Below are 17,899 nucleotides of genomic sequence, written 5' to 3'. Positions count from 1 at the left end.
ACGTACCGGTCTTGTCGTCGTCCTGCTCGCCACAATGACAATTAAGCACATTGAAACCCCAGCGCTCATTACTGTCAATCATCACAATGATCATTACCATAAAAACAGCACTTTATTTCAGTCCTCTTCTGTATGTGTGCATGGAGTTAATACAGTCATTAAAATAACTAATGTTGAAACATGATAAGTCAATGTTGTTTATTTATACTCTTGTGTAAGTGCACATAATAAAAAATCCAATTTGCATTAAATAAATATGCTTAATTGTCATGAAAATAATGGCACATTGAACTTAAGGTAAGTTATTATTGTTAATAATCACCTATTATATTTAGAGAACAATTAATGTAAAAATGGATTTTATTTCAGCCACAGAGTACTCTGAGGCTCTATGATGTTGTCATGTAGCTTACCAATATTTATTTAGAAAGACATATCTTTAGGGAAAAATTTCACTTTGATTTCAAGGTAGAAGCTGTCTACTAGGCTAAACGAGCATGTCTATATGATAGGTGATTCCCGTGTAGATCAAAGATGTGAGCTGTATCTCTGCATTTAAAAGAGCTTTGCTCATGTAGCCTTGATCTCTGACTATCAGGCCCTGAAGAAAAACTGCAAGCTGCCATATAAACTCACTTTCTAGATGATGGCAAGATACATTATTTGTGGAAAACTATTTCAACTAACATGTTACGTGAATTGTTATGACCAGCCTAATGGTTAAAAAAATAACATTTAGCATTTTCATTCAACGGTGTCCCCCTTTGTTTGCTACATTGGATCATTTTACACATTTATTTTTGCCATATAGGCATTTACATTTTTTTTTTTTTTTTTTTTTTTTGGCATTTGCAAATTTTGGGTTGTTGTTTGACATCAATTTTTGCTTCAGGATTGTGGGTAGTGTAGTTCTTCACTAGAATTTGCTAAATAAACACTGGCTTGTGGCTTCTACAGACGCATATCTTATCGCTTAAAGAGATCACCCAAAAATGAAATTTCTGTCAGTATTTACTCACTCTCATGTTGTTCCAACCCCGTAAGACCTTCGTTCGTCTTCGGAACACGAATTAAGATATTTTTGATGAAATCTGAGAGCTGGATCACTCCATACTAGTCCATAGGCTTCTTCAGGGATGAACTTGCCGGCCTCAAAAAGTTATTAAAGAAATCTTTAAAATAGTCCAAGTGACTACAGTGGCTCAATCTTAAGTTTATCAACTAAAGAATACTTTAGTATTCTCGAGAATACTTTTTGTGCGCAAAAACAAACAAAAATAACGACTTTATTTCAACTATTAATTTCCTTCTCTCTGGGCGTCTGGTCAGTTAATGTAGTATTATTGCGTAGAGCAAAAACGTACAACAACAGAAGCTTACGCTGTTAAACTAGTGAACTGACTCGAGGCCCACAGAGAAGCAAACGAATAGTTGAAATAAAGTCGTTATTTTAGTTTTTTTTGCGCACAAAAAGTATTCTCGAAGTTTGATAAACTTAAGATTGAGCCACTGTAGTCACTTGGACTATTTTAACGATGTCTTTAATACATTTTCGGGGCCGGCAAGTTTCAATCCCTGAAGAAGCCTATGGAGGAGTGATCCAGCTCTCAGATTTAATCAAAAATATCTTAATTCGTGTTCCGAAGATGAACGAAGGTCTTACGGGGTTGAACAACATGAGGGAGAGTAAATACTGACAGAATTTTCATTTTTGGGTGAACTATCCCTTTAAGGCCTTAAAACAATATTGCTAAAAATAAATTTTTCTTTAAAGAAAATGTATGGGAGATTCAAATTATGTCTGTGCACTCTATATAGCTTTTCAAAGATTTGTTCATTTATTTATCACACACGCGACAGGGTGACAGTGAAACGATTTTTCCAAAGAGTTACCTTATCAACATGCTTGTATAAGTGTCCCTGGAGCAACCTGAGGTTTAGTGCTTTGTTAAGGGCATGGATCAGCTCTTGCGGTCCTTGAACCCACAACCTTTCAATTACCAACCAGGGGTGCGTTTCCCAAAGCCAACTATGGTCGCAAGTTCCGTCGTTACCAATAGAGTTCAATGAAAATTGCGATCATAGTTGGCCAACGATGCTTTTGGGAAACGCACCCCAGACCTGCGTTTCTCAAAGAGGCTGTTTAACGCATTGCAAGCTTAAGTAGATTGCAGAACCATTGGCACCAATGATGTACACGATCAACTTAGCTCACGATGCTTTTGGGCCTGTTTACACCTGGTCACTTCATGCATTTTTACTGATCAGATATGTGATTTATCAAAACGATTACATTTACACCTGGTCATATAAATGTGTTTTCGCAAACCGGATATAAATCTGATCTTCAGTTCAGTTGAGCTGCATTTTATTGATCATCAGCTAATTTCAAAATCAAAGACCGCAGTAAGAGAGAGAGCTGCAACAGCACTGGTAAGATCATATCCACTGCTTCACTACTATAGTACAATGAAGAAATCAACTAGCTAGTCTCGACTGTTTCCCAAAACCATATTGTCGCAAAGTGGTCGTTCAAACACGTTGGTTAAGGATGTCACACAGATGTTGGAGTAATAACTACTTTTAATAAATCTGTTTGAGATCGAATTAATGCTAGATGTTGTGTTATAAATTACGGACATGGAATCTGAGGAATATTTATAATTTTTCTCGGTTATTTTGTTTTATTTTCAGATTTGATCATAGGCTCATTCTTACATATTAGAGCACCTACGCACATACACACTCTTCAAAACCGACACTTTAAATCTCTTCACTAATTGAGGGGCTGTTTACACGACACCGTTTTCAACTAAAAACCTAAAAATTTTAATGCATTTTGCCTGTTCGTTTACACGACAACAGCGTTTCGAGTGCCTGAAAATGCAAACTTTTGAAAACGGGGTTTCAAAGTGCAAGTTTTAGAAAAGAGGTCTTCGTGTAAACAATCAAAACGTAAATCTCTGTAGATGATGACGTCATGTACATGTGTATTACGTGTTCAGTCTATAGTGTTTCATCGCCATCTACTGGCCTGGCAGCAGAATACAACGGTTTTAGTCATTATGCGGATCGTTTTGACAAGTGTAGAGCATTTCTACGCTATGCTTATGTGTTTCTTAACTCTGAGGGCCAGATGTACTAATGCTTTTGCGCCCACTTCAGGCGTATTTGTTTTGCAAAGTGCGTATAAAACCATGACGAGGTATGTACGAACGGGACGCACCGAGATGAAAGCGTAGATGGCCTGTCGTGGGAACTGAAAATGGCAAAATGCGCTTTTCGTGTCATGCATATGCATTCATGGGATGGTCAAGGGGAAAGTGGGAGTGTCACATAAAGAGATGTGGGTGGGAAGAGATGGAGGGGAAACGTAAACTGCGCCTGATTATGTATTACGCATTATGTACAGAAAAAGCCGGTGAAAGCGCACCTCTATTTTGCGCTGAAAATTCTCCGCCTCTTAAAAGCAGGTGTAACTTAGGAAGCGGGTTTCCTGGCATATGCCTCCTGGTGAAATGGCAGCAGTAATCCGAGCAAGACGAAGACATAGGCTAAGGAGACGAGCTGAAAAGATTTTTGGCACACTTTTACAGTTGAGTGACAACAAAATCATTAAGCGTTACAGATTAAGCTGCTACGTAATATTACAGTTACTGGAAGAAATCAAAGATGACATCGAATCTCCGACTCAGCGTTCACATTCCAGTTGTTGTTAAACTCCTCGCCACATTACAACTATTGGCATCAGGATCATTTCAAACAGTCATAGCATCAGCAGTGGGAATATCGCAGTCTGCGTATAAATACGCGCAATTTATGGTATAGTGGGAGGGGACAGACGCTGATTACCTGATGAACTGCAGGTCTGGTACATAACACGCACACTGCGGTTTCACATCAAGCGCTTTCTGCGTCATGGCGCTATTAACGCTGCGTTCGCAAATGTACGTACATCTGGCCCTGAGTGCAGCTCAAAAGCACATGATCTACAGAAGGACTGGTTTCAAAGAGGCGTTTATTTACACTCTTTCCAGCATGCTGTTTTGTCAACATTACCTGCCTGGCATCCTGTATTTGTTTGCGGATCACTTCCTTGATAGTGGGGCTGTTTTGCCTCGGCGGGTGGAAGAGCAGGTCAATGCTGGTCTCAAGCCTTCGGTGCGGGACTTCGGGCCAGCCTAACTCCAGGTTTGGCGGGTCAGTGTCTGAGTGAGTGGGCCAGTATGTCCCCGTGGAGGACGTGTCGACCTGCGCACAGTCCACTTCTTCTGAGTGATTGCTTGTTGGCGGCTGTACAGCGCTCTCTGTAATATGCTTGATTTCCTCCTCAGAGAGGAAACTGCAAATGCCTTCCTCTTTGAGGAAATTTTGATAAGAAACTTCTCCGTCTTTGACTAGGCAGTCGATGGCCAACCGATACGCTTCCCTGTAATGCGGCTGTATGAAATCTTCTGCCTTGAACTCTCCCTTTGAGGAGGACAGCAGTGAAAAATCGGATTCCATCACGGTGTTGATGTCGATCCCTCAAACGCCGTACAGCCTTCACCACCTAAGAAAAAACACACACCATGTTCATCTAGGACAATTCTGGACATCAATACTATAACAGCCCATCTTGGGGCATGTATAATTGCATCGTGCATATATATTTTGTTCCACTATAAATTGGAGCTTTTTTCTAGCTTTTTTATCTTTGCTATTAAGCCTGGTTTACCAAGCTTTGCACATTATTAGGTTTTTGGTTTCAGCCGCTTACAGAGTGCTGCAGGGATAACATACTTTTGTAGGACAAAAGCTGGAAACGAGATGCATTTTAGCACTTCCGGTTCCAAAGTCAATGGGTTTTGGTTTAAATTAGAATTTGGTTAAATGCCTGTTCTAATTCAAAATTTCTGGAAAGGTTTTTTTTTGTTTTTTTTTTTATAGAGTTGTCGGAGCTTTGTGTAAGAATCATAAACTTTTATTGGTGACAGAGGTTATTTTCTGTTTTAATCCAAAAGTCAATGGAAAAATTATATTAAGTGTTTGTCAAGGGAACCAGGGTGATTCAAACTTATGAGTTGGCATACAAAAATACATCATCATTGCAGCGCTTTTTGTTCAAATGCTTCCAATTAAACCCTCAAAGGACATTCATCACTGGTTTGTAGACAAGTTTTATTATACAACCCAATATATACTGTAGCTTTGAGATTGAGGTCCTGCCACTTGTCCCACCTCTGTGGCGTTCATGGTTTGTTTTGTTGTAGCAACAACTTGTTTTGTTGTAACTTGTTTGAACATGTTATTTCTTCTCACTTATTTGGTGTGAAATGATGGATCCCACACACTGCAGGTCTTAAATCTAGTGACTATATCTTTTAAAAGTGACCCATATATCCCATATCTCTGAAAGCTTGTTTCTGCCACAGAATAAAAAATAAAAAAGGTAATTGTGACTTTTTCTGACTTTTTTCTCACAGTTATGAGTTCACATCTCGCAATTCGAAAAATGTAAGATATAAACTCGTAATTCTGAGGAAAAAAGTCTGAATTCTGAGATGTAAACTTGCAATTGTGAGATACAAAGTCGTAATTATATTTTAAAATGTTTTATTCTGTGGCAGAAACAAACTTCCATAGATATCTGCATTTACAATGCATACATGATGAAACAACCCAAGACGGACTGACCCGGAAAAGCTTAGGCTGAAAAGGAAGTAAAAACACGCGATTTGTCATGAACGCAGTGAAATCTTTAAAGGTCAGTAAAACATTGGTCTGTTGGGCGAATGTACTGTAGCAACGATCGCTGCTGTAATCGCTATGGTTGGTGTCCACCTGAGATGATGTCATTCCTCACAGTCGCTTTTTCAATAACGTACGACTTTCGTTGACATCCGATCTGTCTGCTTACATGGCAGATGCAAATGCACGTATCCAATTAATATCAGATTTATTCTACATATGAATGAGGACTGAAACCAATCTGAGATTTTCAGAATTCATGTGCTTTTTCGCTGTGTGGTCGTTGTTAATATCTGATCTGAAAAAATCAGAATTGGGTCACTTGAATCATGCAATGTAAATGTGTCCATAATATCCTCTTCTATCATTTTCCTCTTTTTTTGTCCAGTAAATTCCTCCCTACCTTAAACCACCTGACACCAAGTTGCAATTGAAAGTAGAACAATTCCGTCAGAAACTAATCTGTTAATTATGTGTAAAATGTTAATGTTATTGCACCACGCTGCTTTGTTACTGAGTCAGGGCTTCTCAAACAACAAGAACCTTAATTTCAAACTCAATAAGTTTTGTTTGCTGGGTGCAGGACAGTTTGTAGACAGTTAAAAAATCTCCACTGTCGGGCCTGAAGCAGGGGTGCTAGTGCGTGCCAGGGCTCCCTGTCACTCCCGGGGCTTGATCGGGCCTCGTCTGGGCCTCCTCAGGGCCAACGGCCAGGGTTTTCTGGCCCGGCGAATACCTTGGTCCAAAGCGGGCCAGCCCGGGCTTGAGGAGTGGTTACGAACAGAGGCGAGCTTTACCTGAGTCTGGAGACTGCAGCGCCGGATGATGAAATACCAGCTAACATCAGCATGGCATTAAAGACTTTTAGAATAATTTACCTCAAAACTCGCGTTCATGTTTGAATTCCTTCTGTTTGTGATCCGATGTGGATTCTGATCACCGTAGAAATATTTATAAGCGATGCAAACCATTACCATAGTAAACATGGTAAATATGAACACTTGAAGAAATCAGAAAAATCATAAAGGCTATCACATCTTTTTATCTTATCTGTCCGTAGCCTACGTCTCGACTCTTTATGGACTATCATGAAATAAGGCAATTTCTTTTTCTCTGACTGAAAATATAACTAGCCTACTGGGAGAGAGTGCTAAGCTGGGTCAGGTCATAATCAGGTCGTATTTTTGGTGGCGTATTTGTAGAAATTATCATTCTTTTTAAATGTGATGTAAATATGTCCTGTAACTAACTTACAAAATAAACAGAAACAGTGTCAACTGAATAAGTAAGTGTGTCCTCTTTCTTTTTTGAACGGTAAACATCTTAATTTCTGTGTGACTATACGTGCAATTTTGACACAAATTAATTAATTATGATAAATGTATCACTTTTTATTGTAAACCTGTGGTAAAACATCGATTCTTGGGTTTTAAATATTCAAGTACACAACAAAAATGCAAGCAAACAGTTGCTTTTATCATGTTTGTTTTGCGATCTCGCCGTTTCCAGTGATTTCTTTCTGATTAGTTTCTCGATAAAACTGCCATTTGTTGGTGAAATGATGGGATTGTGTGACGTTGTTCCAGAGAGAGGCGTGTTTTAGTGAAGCGCTGCAGAGCTTATGGCCCGACACTGGAAACGCAGTGTGGATTTGGGCTCCAGGCCCAGGGCTTTTACCCCGGCCGACCCGTTTAAAGCCCTCTCTCGCACTGGCCAGTCTCAATGGTTATCCCTCAATGGTTATCCCTCAATGGTTATATCTCAATGGTTGCTCAACTGATGCTTTCTGCTCATTGACACTCAGAAACAATCACATTAGCTGCATTTGGCATTGATAATTTCTCTGGAGCTGCAGGAGAATTATGCTATGACAAAGATGATTTTCCAATGCCACCAAACCCTTAATTCACTATAGTGACTATCCGTAGTCCATTTCACACTTTTAAGAGTCGGCCACTAAAAAAACCTGACAAAACATCTATTATAATGTAATGATATATTTACAGTTCGTATGAGGCTTTTAAAAAAATCTAGTGGCATATAAATGATGTACTTCACCTTCAAAGAAACAAATTAAGACTGTTGATGAAACTGTGGGCAAGTCAATAGGCCTTTGATGTGGTGTTAGTCAACATTAAGGATTTCATAGAGTATTGTGGATTTCATAGAATATTGTGGAGTAAAAAGAATTAATTAATAGTGACTAAGAGTTTCTCAGAAACAACCATATCATGTTATATTGGTGTTTTTTGTTTCATTTTTATTTTCCCTATAAAGAAGCTTTTGCGCAATGGAAAGTTTCCATGGATGTTTAAGGTTCTTGATGGAACGCCATCAATGCCAATAAAAAACCTTTATTTTTAAGAAAGAATGTACCAGTTAGGTAGCCTGGTTAAAACCAGACCCTTATCAGTCGTAACTGAGTTAGGGTCTGGGGAAGGTTCATTGACGGCTCATTTCCAAAGGGAATGAGCAGCGGACGTCACTCAAATGCCTCTGGGCGCAGTTGGATAGACCTAAAACCAATCAGATCGATCGTCATCTTGTAAAGCCCGCCTCAACTTTTGTGATTGGTGCCTCGATTTGGAAAGATTGGAAATGAGCTTGAATGGGCTCTTCGCCAGACTAACTTGCAGAGCAAATCTAAATTTGCCGGAAGTTCGTCTGGGTTTTCCCAGGCTACCAATTAGGGACAAGAGAACAAAACTGTAACATGCATTCAGAAAACCACTCAAGAAAACCTTAATGCCATTAAATGTTATTTCCCAGAATCCGTCAGCGTGAATCATATTTCATATTCATCCCATCAGGCATAATTCATTTATTCAACCTGACTTGTACTTGATCAGCAGGTGCTGAGATCTCCACAGGCCTAAAGCCATCACATGGGGTTGTTGCGCAGGCTTGAGTCGATCTGAGCTCCACCTGCTCTGATTAATATGGTGACTAAATGACAACGGCAGGTTTAATCAACCAAAACTAAATGCTGGGTGTTAAATAAGTTTCTGTGAGAGAAACTTGTTTCTGCAATAATATTATCTTCACTGGTGTAGGATTATATTATAATTATACTGTATATTTATATATATATATATATAACCTGAAAAAGTTAGTTTAGTTTTACTAAACAATTCATTTTGAGAGATTACAGGCAAATTTTTATGAAAATAATGGTTCAATGCAGTTTATGAGAGTTGTGTGGGAGAGAGTCATTATATTGGCCTTTACTATCGCACAAGGGGTGCAATTCTTTTCTGTATTGAAATATACAGTTCTACGGTATTATAATTTGTCTAGAAAGTGAACTGATCTGTGTGCAATAGCATGTAATAGTGACAGTAAAGTTCGACTTTAAATTTCATTAATTGTAATAACAGATGCAATGCAGTCTTATGTCAAGTATACGTGATTGCGCTCAAATGCAATTTCACATTTTTATACGCATACAGGCATATTTATATTCAAAAGATCTTAAAAATGTATTCACTTGCAAAATCACAATTTCACAAAACACTTCATTCAAAACAAGAATAATAAAAAGCTAATTATCTGGCATAGAGAGATTTCAGGCAACTTTTCTAAGATTTGTTCGACCATAAGATATCAGCGCTTCATAATATGCTTTTATTAATTTTTTTCTTTTTCTTTTTCTTTTCTTTCTTTTACATCTCTTGGCAAATCATTTTCAATAAGTAATTTATATTGTTTTTTCTTGTTGACTATTGAACTATAACTTGTTTAGTGTCTACAAGTTTGTCTGTTTTTGTATCTTATGTTTGTTAAAATTTGCAATGAAAAAATAAAAAAAATAAGACATCAGCGCATTCCAAGATAAAACTAGAACTAGAATCCATGTGTAGAAAAGATTGTTAGTCTGTGAGAACCCTTAGTTAATCCTATACCGTTTCAGAACTAGTCTGTAAAAGCGGCATGCATTGTGCTTTAGTACTGGAACGTTTCTTTCAATATGCAAAAACAATACAGGCAGATATAGCAAAGTAACCTGTCTGCAAACTACCTCCAAAATATTCAGCATCTACTTCATGAACACTGAGTATGACATTCAAGCCTATGCCATTTGTAAAAAGTTACTTACTCCGAGGAACTCATGCGGGGTCTCTTAGCATTCTTATCCTGTGTTGTTCCAGTGCAGATGAGGTATGTGACAAGCCAAAGTATTAGACTCAGGGAAAAAAAGACTCATGTTTTAACATGAGAAGTGCTGAGAACCTGGTGAAGGGTGGGGACTCAAGTTTTCACATGCAAATAATAATAGCGTCTCACTGGCCAGAGGCAGTAAACCTGCCCGACATACCGAGGACACACCTCTTCCCCTCTATCTTTCGTCCCGTGTCTCTATCCTTTCAGTTCATAGTTCACACAGATAAGGCTGACAGTTTCTATTTCTGACAGACTCTATCTTCTTCTCACTGACTGAGTGAGATGTTTTGTTTGTAAATGTGACATGTACAATGTTTCAATGTCTTCTTTCTTGTTGCACTAAATCAGGTTCTTCACAGTGGGTGTAGGAAGGTAAAGCATTCTAATGTTGGTGTCTTGCTGAGAGGAAAGATTTTTATGAATCAATTCATTTATTTTTTAAAAGCATGTTTTGATATATCACAATCCTGACGCTATTTATGCTCTGTGAATTGCCGACTTTTATAAAATACCTCTAAAGATCAAGGAGGCTGTCAAAAAGCTTCTGGGATGTATGTGCTTGCCATAAATGATCGCATCTCGACGTCAGTTCTTCATGTAGAAAAACACAGGGAGTTTTCGTGTGGGTGGTTTGGTCGGTTGATCTCCATACAGGCTCTTTGTAACTGAACATTTCATCACCCTTGTCATTGTGATGATTCACTTGTAGGATTGAGAATTGAGGTTGAGAACATCTCTGAAGAAAACAACTGAATGGTTTTCGTGCTCTGTTCTCGATGTAAGTCACTGAAGTGTTTCATGTTCTGCTATTCAGTGTTTTAACTCAAAGGTGCAGTGCCGTGGCAAAAGCAATTGCTTTGTCTTGAGGGTTTAGGATGCTGTAAGAATCAAATGTGAGACCAGAGAAAAGACCAGAATACAAACAATGCAATACATAGATCACAGTGAAATAACTGTGATTTAACTTGTTTTCTTAATGAAAAATAAATAAAAAACTCTCAATTTGTTAAATGCATGTGTTATTAGTGCATGTGTACTTAAGGCTTGTGAAACACAAATTAGTGTAATAAACTGGTCGGACATGTGACCAGGCGCTGTAAAAACCATAAATTATTCAGCAAACATCAGCTGTCTTTGAGACATTTCCACATAATTGGGAAAAACCCTGTTATTGCCAAGGAAATACATTCTTTCAAACATACACCAGCCCCAAACCGTCCCCCTCCCTAAGGTCCTCCCCACACACACACACACACACACACACACACACACACACACACACACACACAGTCTAGTTCGCTATCTTTGTGGGGACTCTCCAGACGTAATGGTGTTTATACAGTAAATTGTATATTATGTCCCCTAAAACTAACCCCACCCCTAAACACACACACACACACACACACACACACACACACACACACACACACACACACACACACACACACACACACACACACACACACACACACACACACACACACACACACATACACACACACACACACACACACACACACACACACACACACACACACTAACCATACCCCTAAACCTGCCCATCAAAGAAAACTTTCTGCATTTTTACATTTTCAAAAAAACTGTATGAATTATAAGCTTGTTTCCTCAATTTAGGTCCACAGTGACACGAGTCCCCATGAGTCTGTTTGCATTCAGGTTTAAGTCCACACCGGGATACACACACACACACACACACACACACACACACACACACACACACATACACACACAGGTAAGTCTGGTCTGTCACAAACACACCAGAGGGCTTTTTAAGTAGTACGAGGCATATCATTTGGCAGCATTGTTCCGCTATGTCTTGAGGATCTCAGAAGCAGGTGCAGTCTTACAGGCCACATTAGGCACATTTACACATTCACAACAGGTTTCTGTCCCTTGAGGTAACTGCATCACACTTGAGTAATGCTATCCGAAAGGGAAAATCTTAATGCTAGCAGCCCACACTGTAATATACGTCACCTGAGCTGCATCGGCTTGTTCCAGCAAGCATTCCTTCAATAGTGTGGATGACGGAACTCAATCTTTCTCATCTGACTAAATGTGATTATTTCAATGTTTGTGGAGTGTTTTTCTGCGTTTCTATGGCCCTAAAGGACAATCGAGGTTACCAAATTCATCAAATCACCTCATTTAAAAAAAAGGGTCTCATAGAAACTGTCAAGAACATGTATGGGTCATATGTCACCCCAACATCGAAAGTAATGAGATTTTGGAATTAAAAATGTCATGAAAATAATGTCACAATGCACAATGTTGAGTTGTGTGAGAGTCATACTATCAGTTGAGCTACTGTGTGTTGCACAAGGGTTCAACTGTGATTCTGTTTATCTTTAAATATTTATGTGCAGTTCTCTAGTGTAATAATTTTTCTAGATAGAAAGTCAACTGCTATGTTTGCAAATGTATGTGAGAGTATAGCATTACAATGTATTAGACGTCTAATATGACTTAAAATTTCAGTGGTAACACATTAGAATAATGGTCTGTCATTAATAAGTAACAAATGAGAAAGTAATACAGGACTACTATTAACTAATAAAGAAACAAGCTTATCTAATCAGTAAGTAATATTGAATTTAGGACTAAGATTGTTCCTTATTAGGTTATCAATAATTATCTAATAAGGAACTATCTTAGTCATAAACTCGATATTACTTACTGATTAGGTAAGCTTGTTTCTATATTGTTGATGAAAATATGTTTCTTACAGTCCAGATCACTATTATTTCCTGTATAGTGAGTAGGTAACACTAAATAATTAGTGATGCATTTTATGACTATATTCAGAGTAAAAATGATGACTGATTCTGTCTCAGACACACGATAATGTTCTTTATAATTTGTTAGTTAGTTGATAGTTGGGGGGGTGGTCACGTGACCCAGAGCGAGATGGCTGCTTGAGTTCTCTGCTCCGCTCTTATGTTTATTTAATTTGCATTTTTTCCCTCCATATCTATCGCTCTATTTCATTTAAGGACCGTCAGTTATGTCTGACCCCAGTTTGGACAAAGAATTTCCGATTTTCGGATCAACACGTTCGCAGAAAGCAAAAGAAAAGGACAAAAAGAAGACCACTTATTCCTCGTCGTCAACAGAAGCTATTGCTAATGAAACAGAGGCCCAATCGGACATGGCGCTGATACTCTCTGAAATAAAAGCCAACGGTTCTCGTCTCGATGGGATAACTAATCGGCTGGAGGGAATAGCTGGATCAGTTTCCTCATTGCAAAACTCTTTCGCGGCCCTCACTGAGAGGATCGAGGGTATTGAGACCCGTCTAACTGAGGCTGAGGGGAGGATCTCTTCCGCGGAAGACTCGGCGGCAGTGTCCGAGGGCCAACTTGCTAACTTACTGACTAAGGTGGAACAAGTTCAGTCAAAAGTGGACGATTTAGAGTACAGAGGTCGTCGAAAGAATTTGAGAATAGTTGGTCTACCTGAAGGAGCGGAAGGCTCCGGTTCGCTCACGTCGTTTCTCCGTTCCTCTATCCCCAAATGGCTGGATTTGCCCGCGGACTCTCTCGCCTTGGATATTGAGAGGGCTCATCGATCTCCTACTTTTGCGCCCGGTAATCTGAACTCATCACCGAGGAGTGTTCTGATTCGTTTTCTACGGTTTACTGAAAAAGAAACTGTTCTAAGAGCAGCGTTGAAGAAGACGATTAACCACGAGGGCGCGGAGCTTCGGTTTTATTCGGACTTATCTACCAGTGTTCTGCAGAAGCGTCGCGAATTCAGCTCAGTGGTCAAGACTATGGCCTCTCGTGGCTTATATCGCGGATTCGCCTACCCTGCCCGACTCAGGTGTTTACACATGGGGAAGATTCGCTTGTTCGATGATCCGAACTCGGCTAAAGCTTTTCTGGACTCTCTGGACAGATAACGTCTCAGGTTACGACTGTAACCATAGTTCCCTGAGAAAGGGAACGAGACGATGCGTCAACGACGCTTTGGGAACGCTCCCAGCGTGAATGCGTCTGAAGCATCTATGTCAACTAGTCCAATGGAAGGAATGAATGTCACGGGCGGGTGACGTCATGACCAGGAAGTGATAAAAGAGCATCCGGTGCAAACCGGCATTAGCTTCAAAAATTGCCGAAGCAAGCCGATCACAGGGATGCAGGAAGTATGGCAGGGTGACGCATCGTCTCGTTCCCTTTCTCAGGGAACTATGGTTACAGTCGTAACCTGAGACGTTCCCTTTCGAGGGAACTCGCGATGCGTCAACAACGCTTTGGGAACGAGAATACCCAAAACGCCAGACTTTCAAATGCCTGAGTGTCAGCCTGTTGTCACACTGCACCAAGCACCTGGGATCCTGGGGCAGCATCCAGGTCCAAGCTGTAAAACCTCATGAATGTGAGTGGTGAGGACCAGCCCGCCGCATCACAAACGTCTTGGAGAGAACTCCAGATAATACGCTTAGAAGCCATACTCCTAGTGGAATGAGCCCTGACCACCAAATGGTTGGCCAGAAGACTCACAAGCAAGAAGAATAGTCTCGACTATCTATATGCTCAATAGGTTGGATTTTCTCGACAGAGAAGTCCGATGAACATAAGTGTCCAGTGCTCGCACTGGCACAAGAGGTTCAGCTTTTCCTGGTCCGAAAAATGGGGGAGGACAGAAACCTGCAGCACAATAGGCCTCGGAATAATGGTAGGCACCTTTGGAACATATCCATGTTTCGGGTAAGATTGCCTTGGCCATCCCGGTGCACTCAAGGCAGGTGGGGACCGAAAGGGCCTGAAGGTCTGACTCTTATAGGGACGAAATAGCTAGCAGAAAATAGTCTTAAAAGAAAGGAACTTCTGTGAGACCAAATCTAAGGGCTCGAAGGGAGCCCCAGATAGGCCTTCTAGAACTATTGCAAGGTCCCAAGCCAGCACCTTAGTGCAAGTTGCATGCCTCAGCCTCAAAGTGCCACGAAGGAAACGAGTGATCAGGGGGTCTCGACCCAAAAATGTACTACCCACCAGGGCGTGGAAAGCCGCAATGGCCGCCACACATATTATACCTTAAGCGTGGAAGGACATAGACCTGATACAAAGCGTTCTTGCAGAAACTCGAATACTGTGTTTACTGAACAGTTAACCGGATCCCACTGACGCTGGTAACACCAAGAAGTGAAAAACTCTCGAAATAGTGAATATAGTTTCCTCGTAGCGGGAGCTCTGGAGCTTAGAATGGTCTAAACAACCTCGGTTGAGAGACCACTCTCTATGAGTTGGGCCCCCTCAGAGGCCAAACCCACAGTTCCCAAATCCCCTGCCGGGGGTGCAATATTGCATCCCCTGCCTGAGACAGAAGGTCTCTCCTGATCGGGACCTCCAAGGGAGGTCCGTCGAGGAGAAAAATTAGGTCCGCAAACCAAATTCAGCTCGGCCAGGGTGGTGCTACTAAATAGGCTTATTCCATCATGGCGGATTCACTCCAGAACTCCTGGGAGCAGAGCAATGGAGGGAAATGCGTACAGACGTAGCCTCGGCCACGTCTGCACCATAGCATCCAGCCCCGAGGGGACTGGTTGAGTGAGGGATAACCAGAGTGGACAGTGCGTCGTATGCTGAGACGAGAACAAATCCACTTCTGCCTGGCCGTAAAACTCCCATATTTGCTCCACCGCCTCGGGGTGGAGTCCCCTGGCCTCAGCCCCTGCCTCGACAGGGTGTCTGCTCCAATATTCTGGCCCCCCCTGGAATATACACTGCCGTCAGACAGCGTAATTTCTTGAGGGACCAAAATAAGAGGCCACCAACGTGTTGTCTGTGGGTCAAGAACCAGAGTTTCCTCCATATAACCAAGGCGCGGGGATACTGCCGCGTGATCTTGATCGTAAGGAGTGGGTTTCCCCTCAGGGAGAACCCTCTGGTCCTGAGCCACCTCTGTAAAGGTCTCACGTACAGCAGGTCAAAGGGTATCACATTGGACGCTGCTGCCCTGAGGCCTAACAGTCACTGTTCCAGAACAACACATGATGGCCCCTCAGGTCTGGGAGGAGATGTCTCAACGCATTGAAGACGACCATCATCTCTAGGCAATTCATGTGCCAAGAGAGATGATGACTCCTCCACAAGCCCTGAGCTGAGCGGCCTTCCAATACCGCTCCCCAGCCGGTGAGGGAAGCATCTGTCGAGATCACAACTCGATGGCAAAGAGCTCCCAACACCGGACCCTGGGTTAAGAACCAGTGTTTCCTCCATATAACCAAGGTGCGGAGACACCGCCGCGTGATCTTGATCATACGAAGTGGGTTTCCCCTCGGGGAGAACCCTCTGGTCCTGAGCCACCACTGTAAAGGTCTCATGTACAGCAGGCCAAAAGTTATCCCGTTGGACGCTGCTGTCACAAGACCCAACAGTCTCTCTAACTGTTTTACAGTGCGTGACTGGCCTAGCCTCAGCTCTTTTGTGGCTGTTAGGATAGCAGCTACACGAACGGGCGACAGAGTGGCCCGCATCGTCACTGAATCCCATACCACACCAAGGAAAGTGGTTCTCTGTACTGGAGAAAGCACACTCTTCTTGGCATTGAGCCTCAACCCCAACATCTGCATAGGAGCGAGAACGACACCTCGGTGCCGAACCGCTAACTGTTCTGATTCCGCTAGAATCAGCCAGTCATCTATGCAATTCAGAATGCATATGCACTGCAGCCTGGCGGGGCCAGAGCTGCGTCTACACGCTTCGTGAATGTGCGGGGTGATAGAGCTAGACCGAAAGGAAGTGCCTGATACTGGTGTTCTTTGCCCCAAAGAAACCCTCAGGAACCTCCTGTGCTGAGGGAGGATGGAGATATGGAAGTATGCGTCTTTTAGATCTATCGTGACAAACCAGTCCTCGGATCTGATTTGAGTCACGATCTGTTTGAGTGTCAGCATTTTGGACTTGAGTTCCAGCACCAAACACTCCAACAGACGAAGATCTAGTATGTGACGCAGCTCTCCATCCTTTTTTGGAACAATGAGATAACGACTGTAAAGACCCGACGCAATGTCGGGTGAGTACACCTGCTCTATAGCTTTCTTTGCTAACAGGGCCTTTACCTCTTGCTCCATTACCAGAGCCTGCTCGGAATGCACTAACGTGAGCAACACCCCGTTGTAGCCTGGAGGACGAGAACCAAATCTGCCTCTTACTACTAACTGCAGGACCCATAGAGATATATTTGGCAGTAGCTTCCGCGCTGCCAGAAAATCTACCAAGGGAACCAGCCCCTCGAGGCTGGCCTCTGGTGTAATAAAGACAGCCAGTTCGGGGACCTGAAGCATAGTGGCAGGAACCACCAGAACTGACTGTTTTCGAACCCCCCTCAGAGGGCGCATTCCGACGCAATGTCGAGTTGACGCTGCGCCAGAAGCTCGCTGGAGACCGCTGCGCCCCGAAGCACCAAGGGTGGCGGGGTTGGCAGAACGGTCCCCTGAGGGCACCGAGATGGAAAGGGCACCGTATAATGAGGTGTACACCATTCCACCCCGGTTGGGGCTGCCCTCACCGGTCTGACGCCGGTGGCGCCAGACCTTTTCTTTTGAGCCGCAACCTTCTCAGCGTGAAGAACGGTCCTCGGATCCGGCTTCTGCTTTGAAGGCTTTGGCTGCTGTGTTGTGTATGAGAAACTAGACGGCTGGAGCTGCTCACGCCCAGCAGCCCCAGGGGGTTGGACATAGCGAGGGAGAGATTATCTTGTATCTTTCTCTATGATTCCCATCAAATTGAGCCAGAGGTGTCTCTCAGTGACCACAAGGGCTGCCATCCCTGAGAGATAAATCTGTGGCCCGACGGAGTTCTCAAACCCCATCGGGCCAAACTCCCTCACTTCTGTCCAAATACCGCAGCAGGTCAGCCTGATATGCTTGTAGCACTGCTATGGTGTGCAAGCAGCCCCATGCTAGACCCACTGCCATATATGCTTTTCCCACTAGATTAAAAAATAGTTTTCTTTAATGGTTTAGTGAGAGAAGCCGACGCCT

General features: G+C 42.2%; 1 protein-coding gene across 2 annotated transcripts in view; it reads right to left on the bottom strand.

The window, feature by feature from the left end:
• Positions 1-10,015, bottom strand: part of fam83b (family with sequence similarity 83 member B) — a 37,319-nt gene extending 27,304 nt beyond the window's left edge. Inside the window, exons 1-2 of one of the 2 annotated variants that reach the window (XM_077230323.1) lie at positions 9,827-10,015; positions 4,060-4,552 (exon numbers count right to left, since the gene is read on the bottom strand). In XM_077230323.1, the coding sequence (XP_077086438.1) occupies positions 4,060-4,506 (447 nt within the window). In that variant the 5' untranslated portion in view covers positions 4,507-4,552; positions 9,827-10,015. Of the gene's footprint in view, positions 1-4,059; positions 4,553-9,822 lie in introns of both variants that reach the window. The other variant, XM_077230322.1, reaches the window with a different exon arrangement.
• Between the last annotated feature and the right edge of the window lie 7,884 nt (positions 10,016-17,899).

This window comes from Siphateles boraxobius, unplaced genomic scaffold, assembly GCF_051911475.1.
Source record: "Siphateles boraxobius isolate OS27281-9 unplaced genomic scaffold, OSU_SipBor_1 142, whole genome shotgun sequence".
Lineage (NCBI taxonomy): Eukaryota > Metazoa > Chordata > Actinopteri > Cypriniformes > Leuciscidae > Siphateles > Siphateles boraxobius.
Note: the sequence above shows the minus strand (reverse complement) of the source record. Positions and strands in the feature narration are given on the sequence as shown.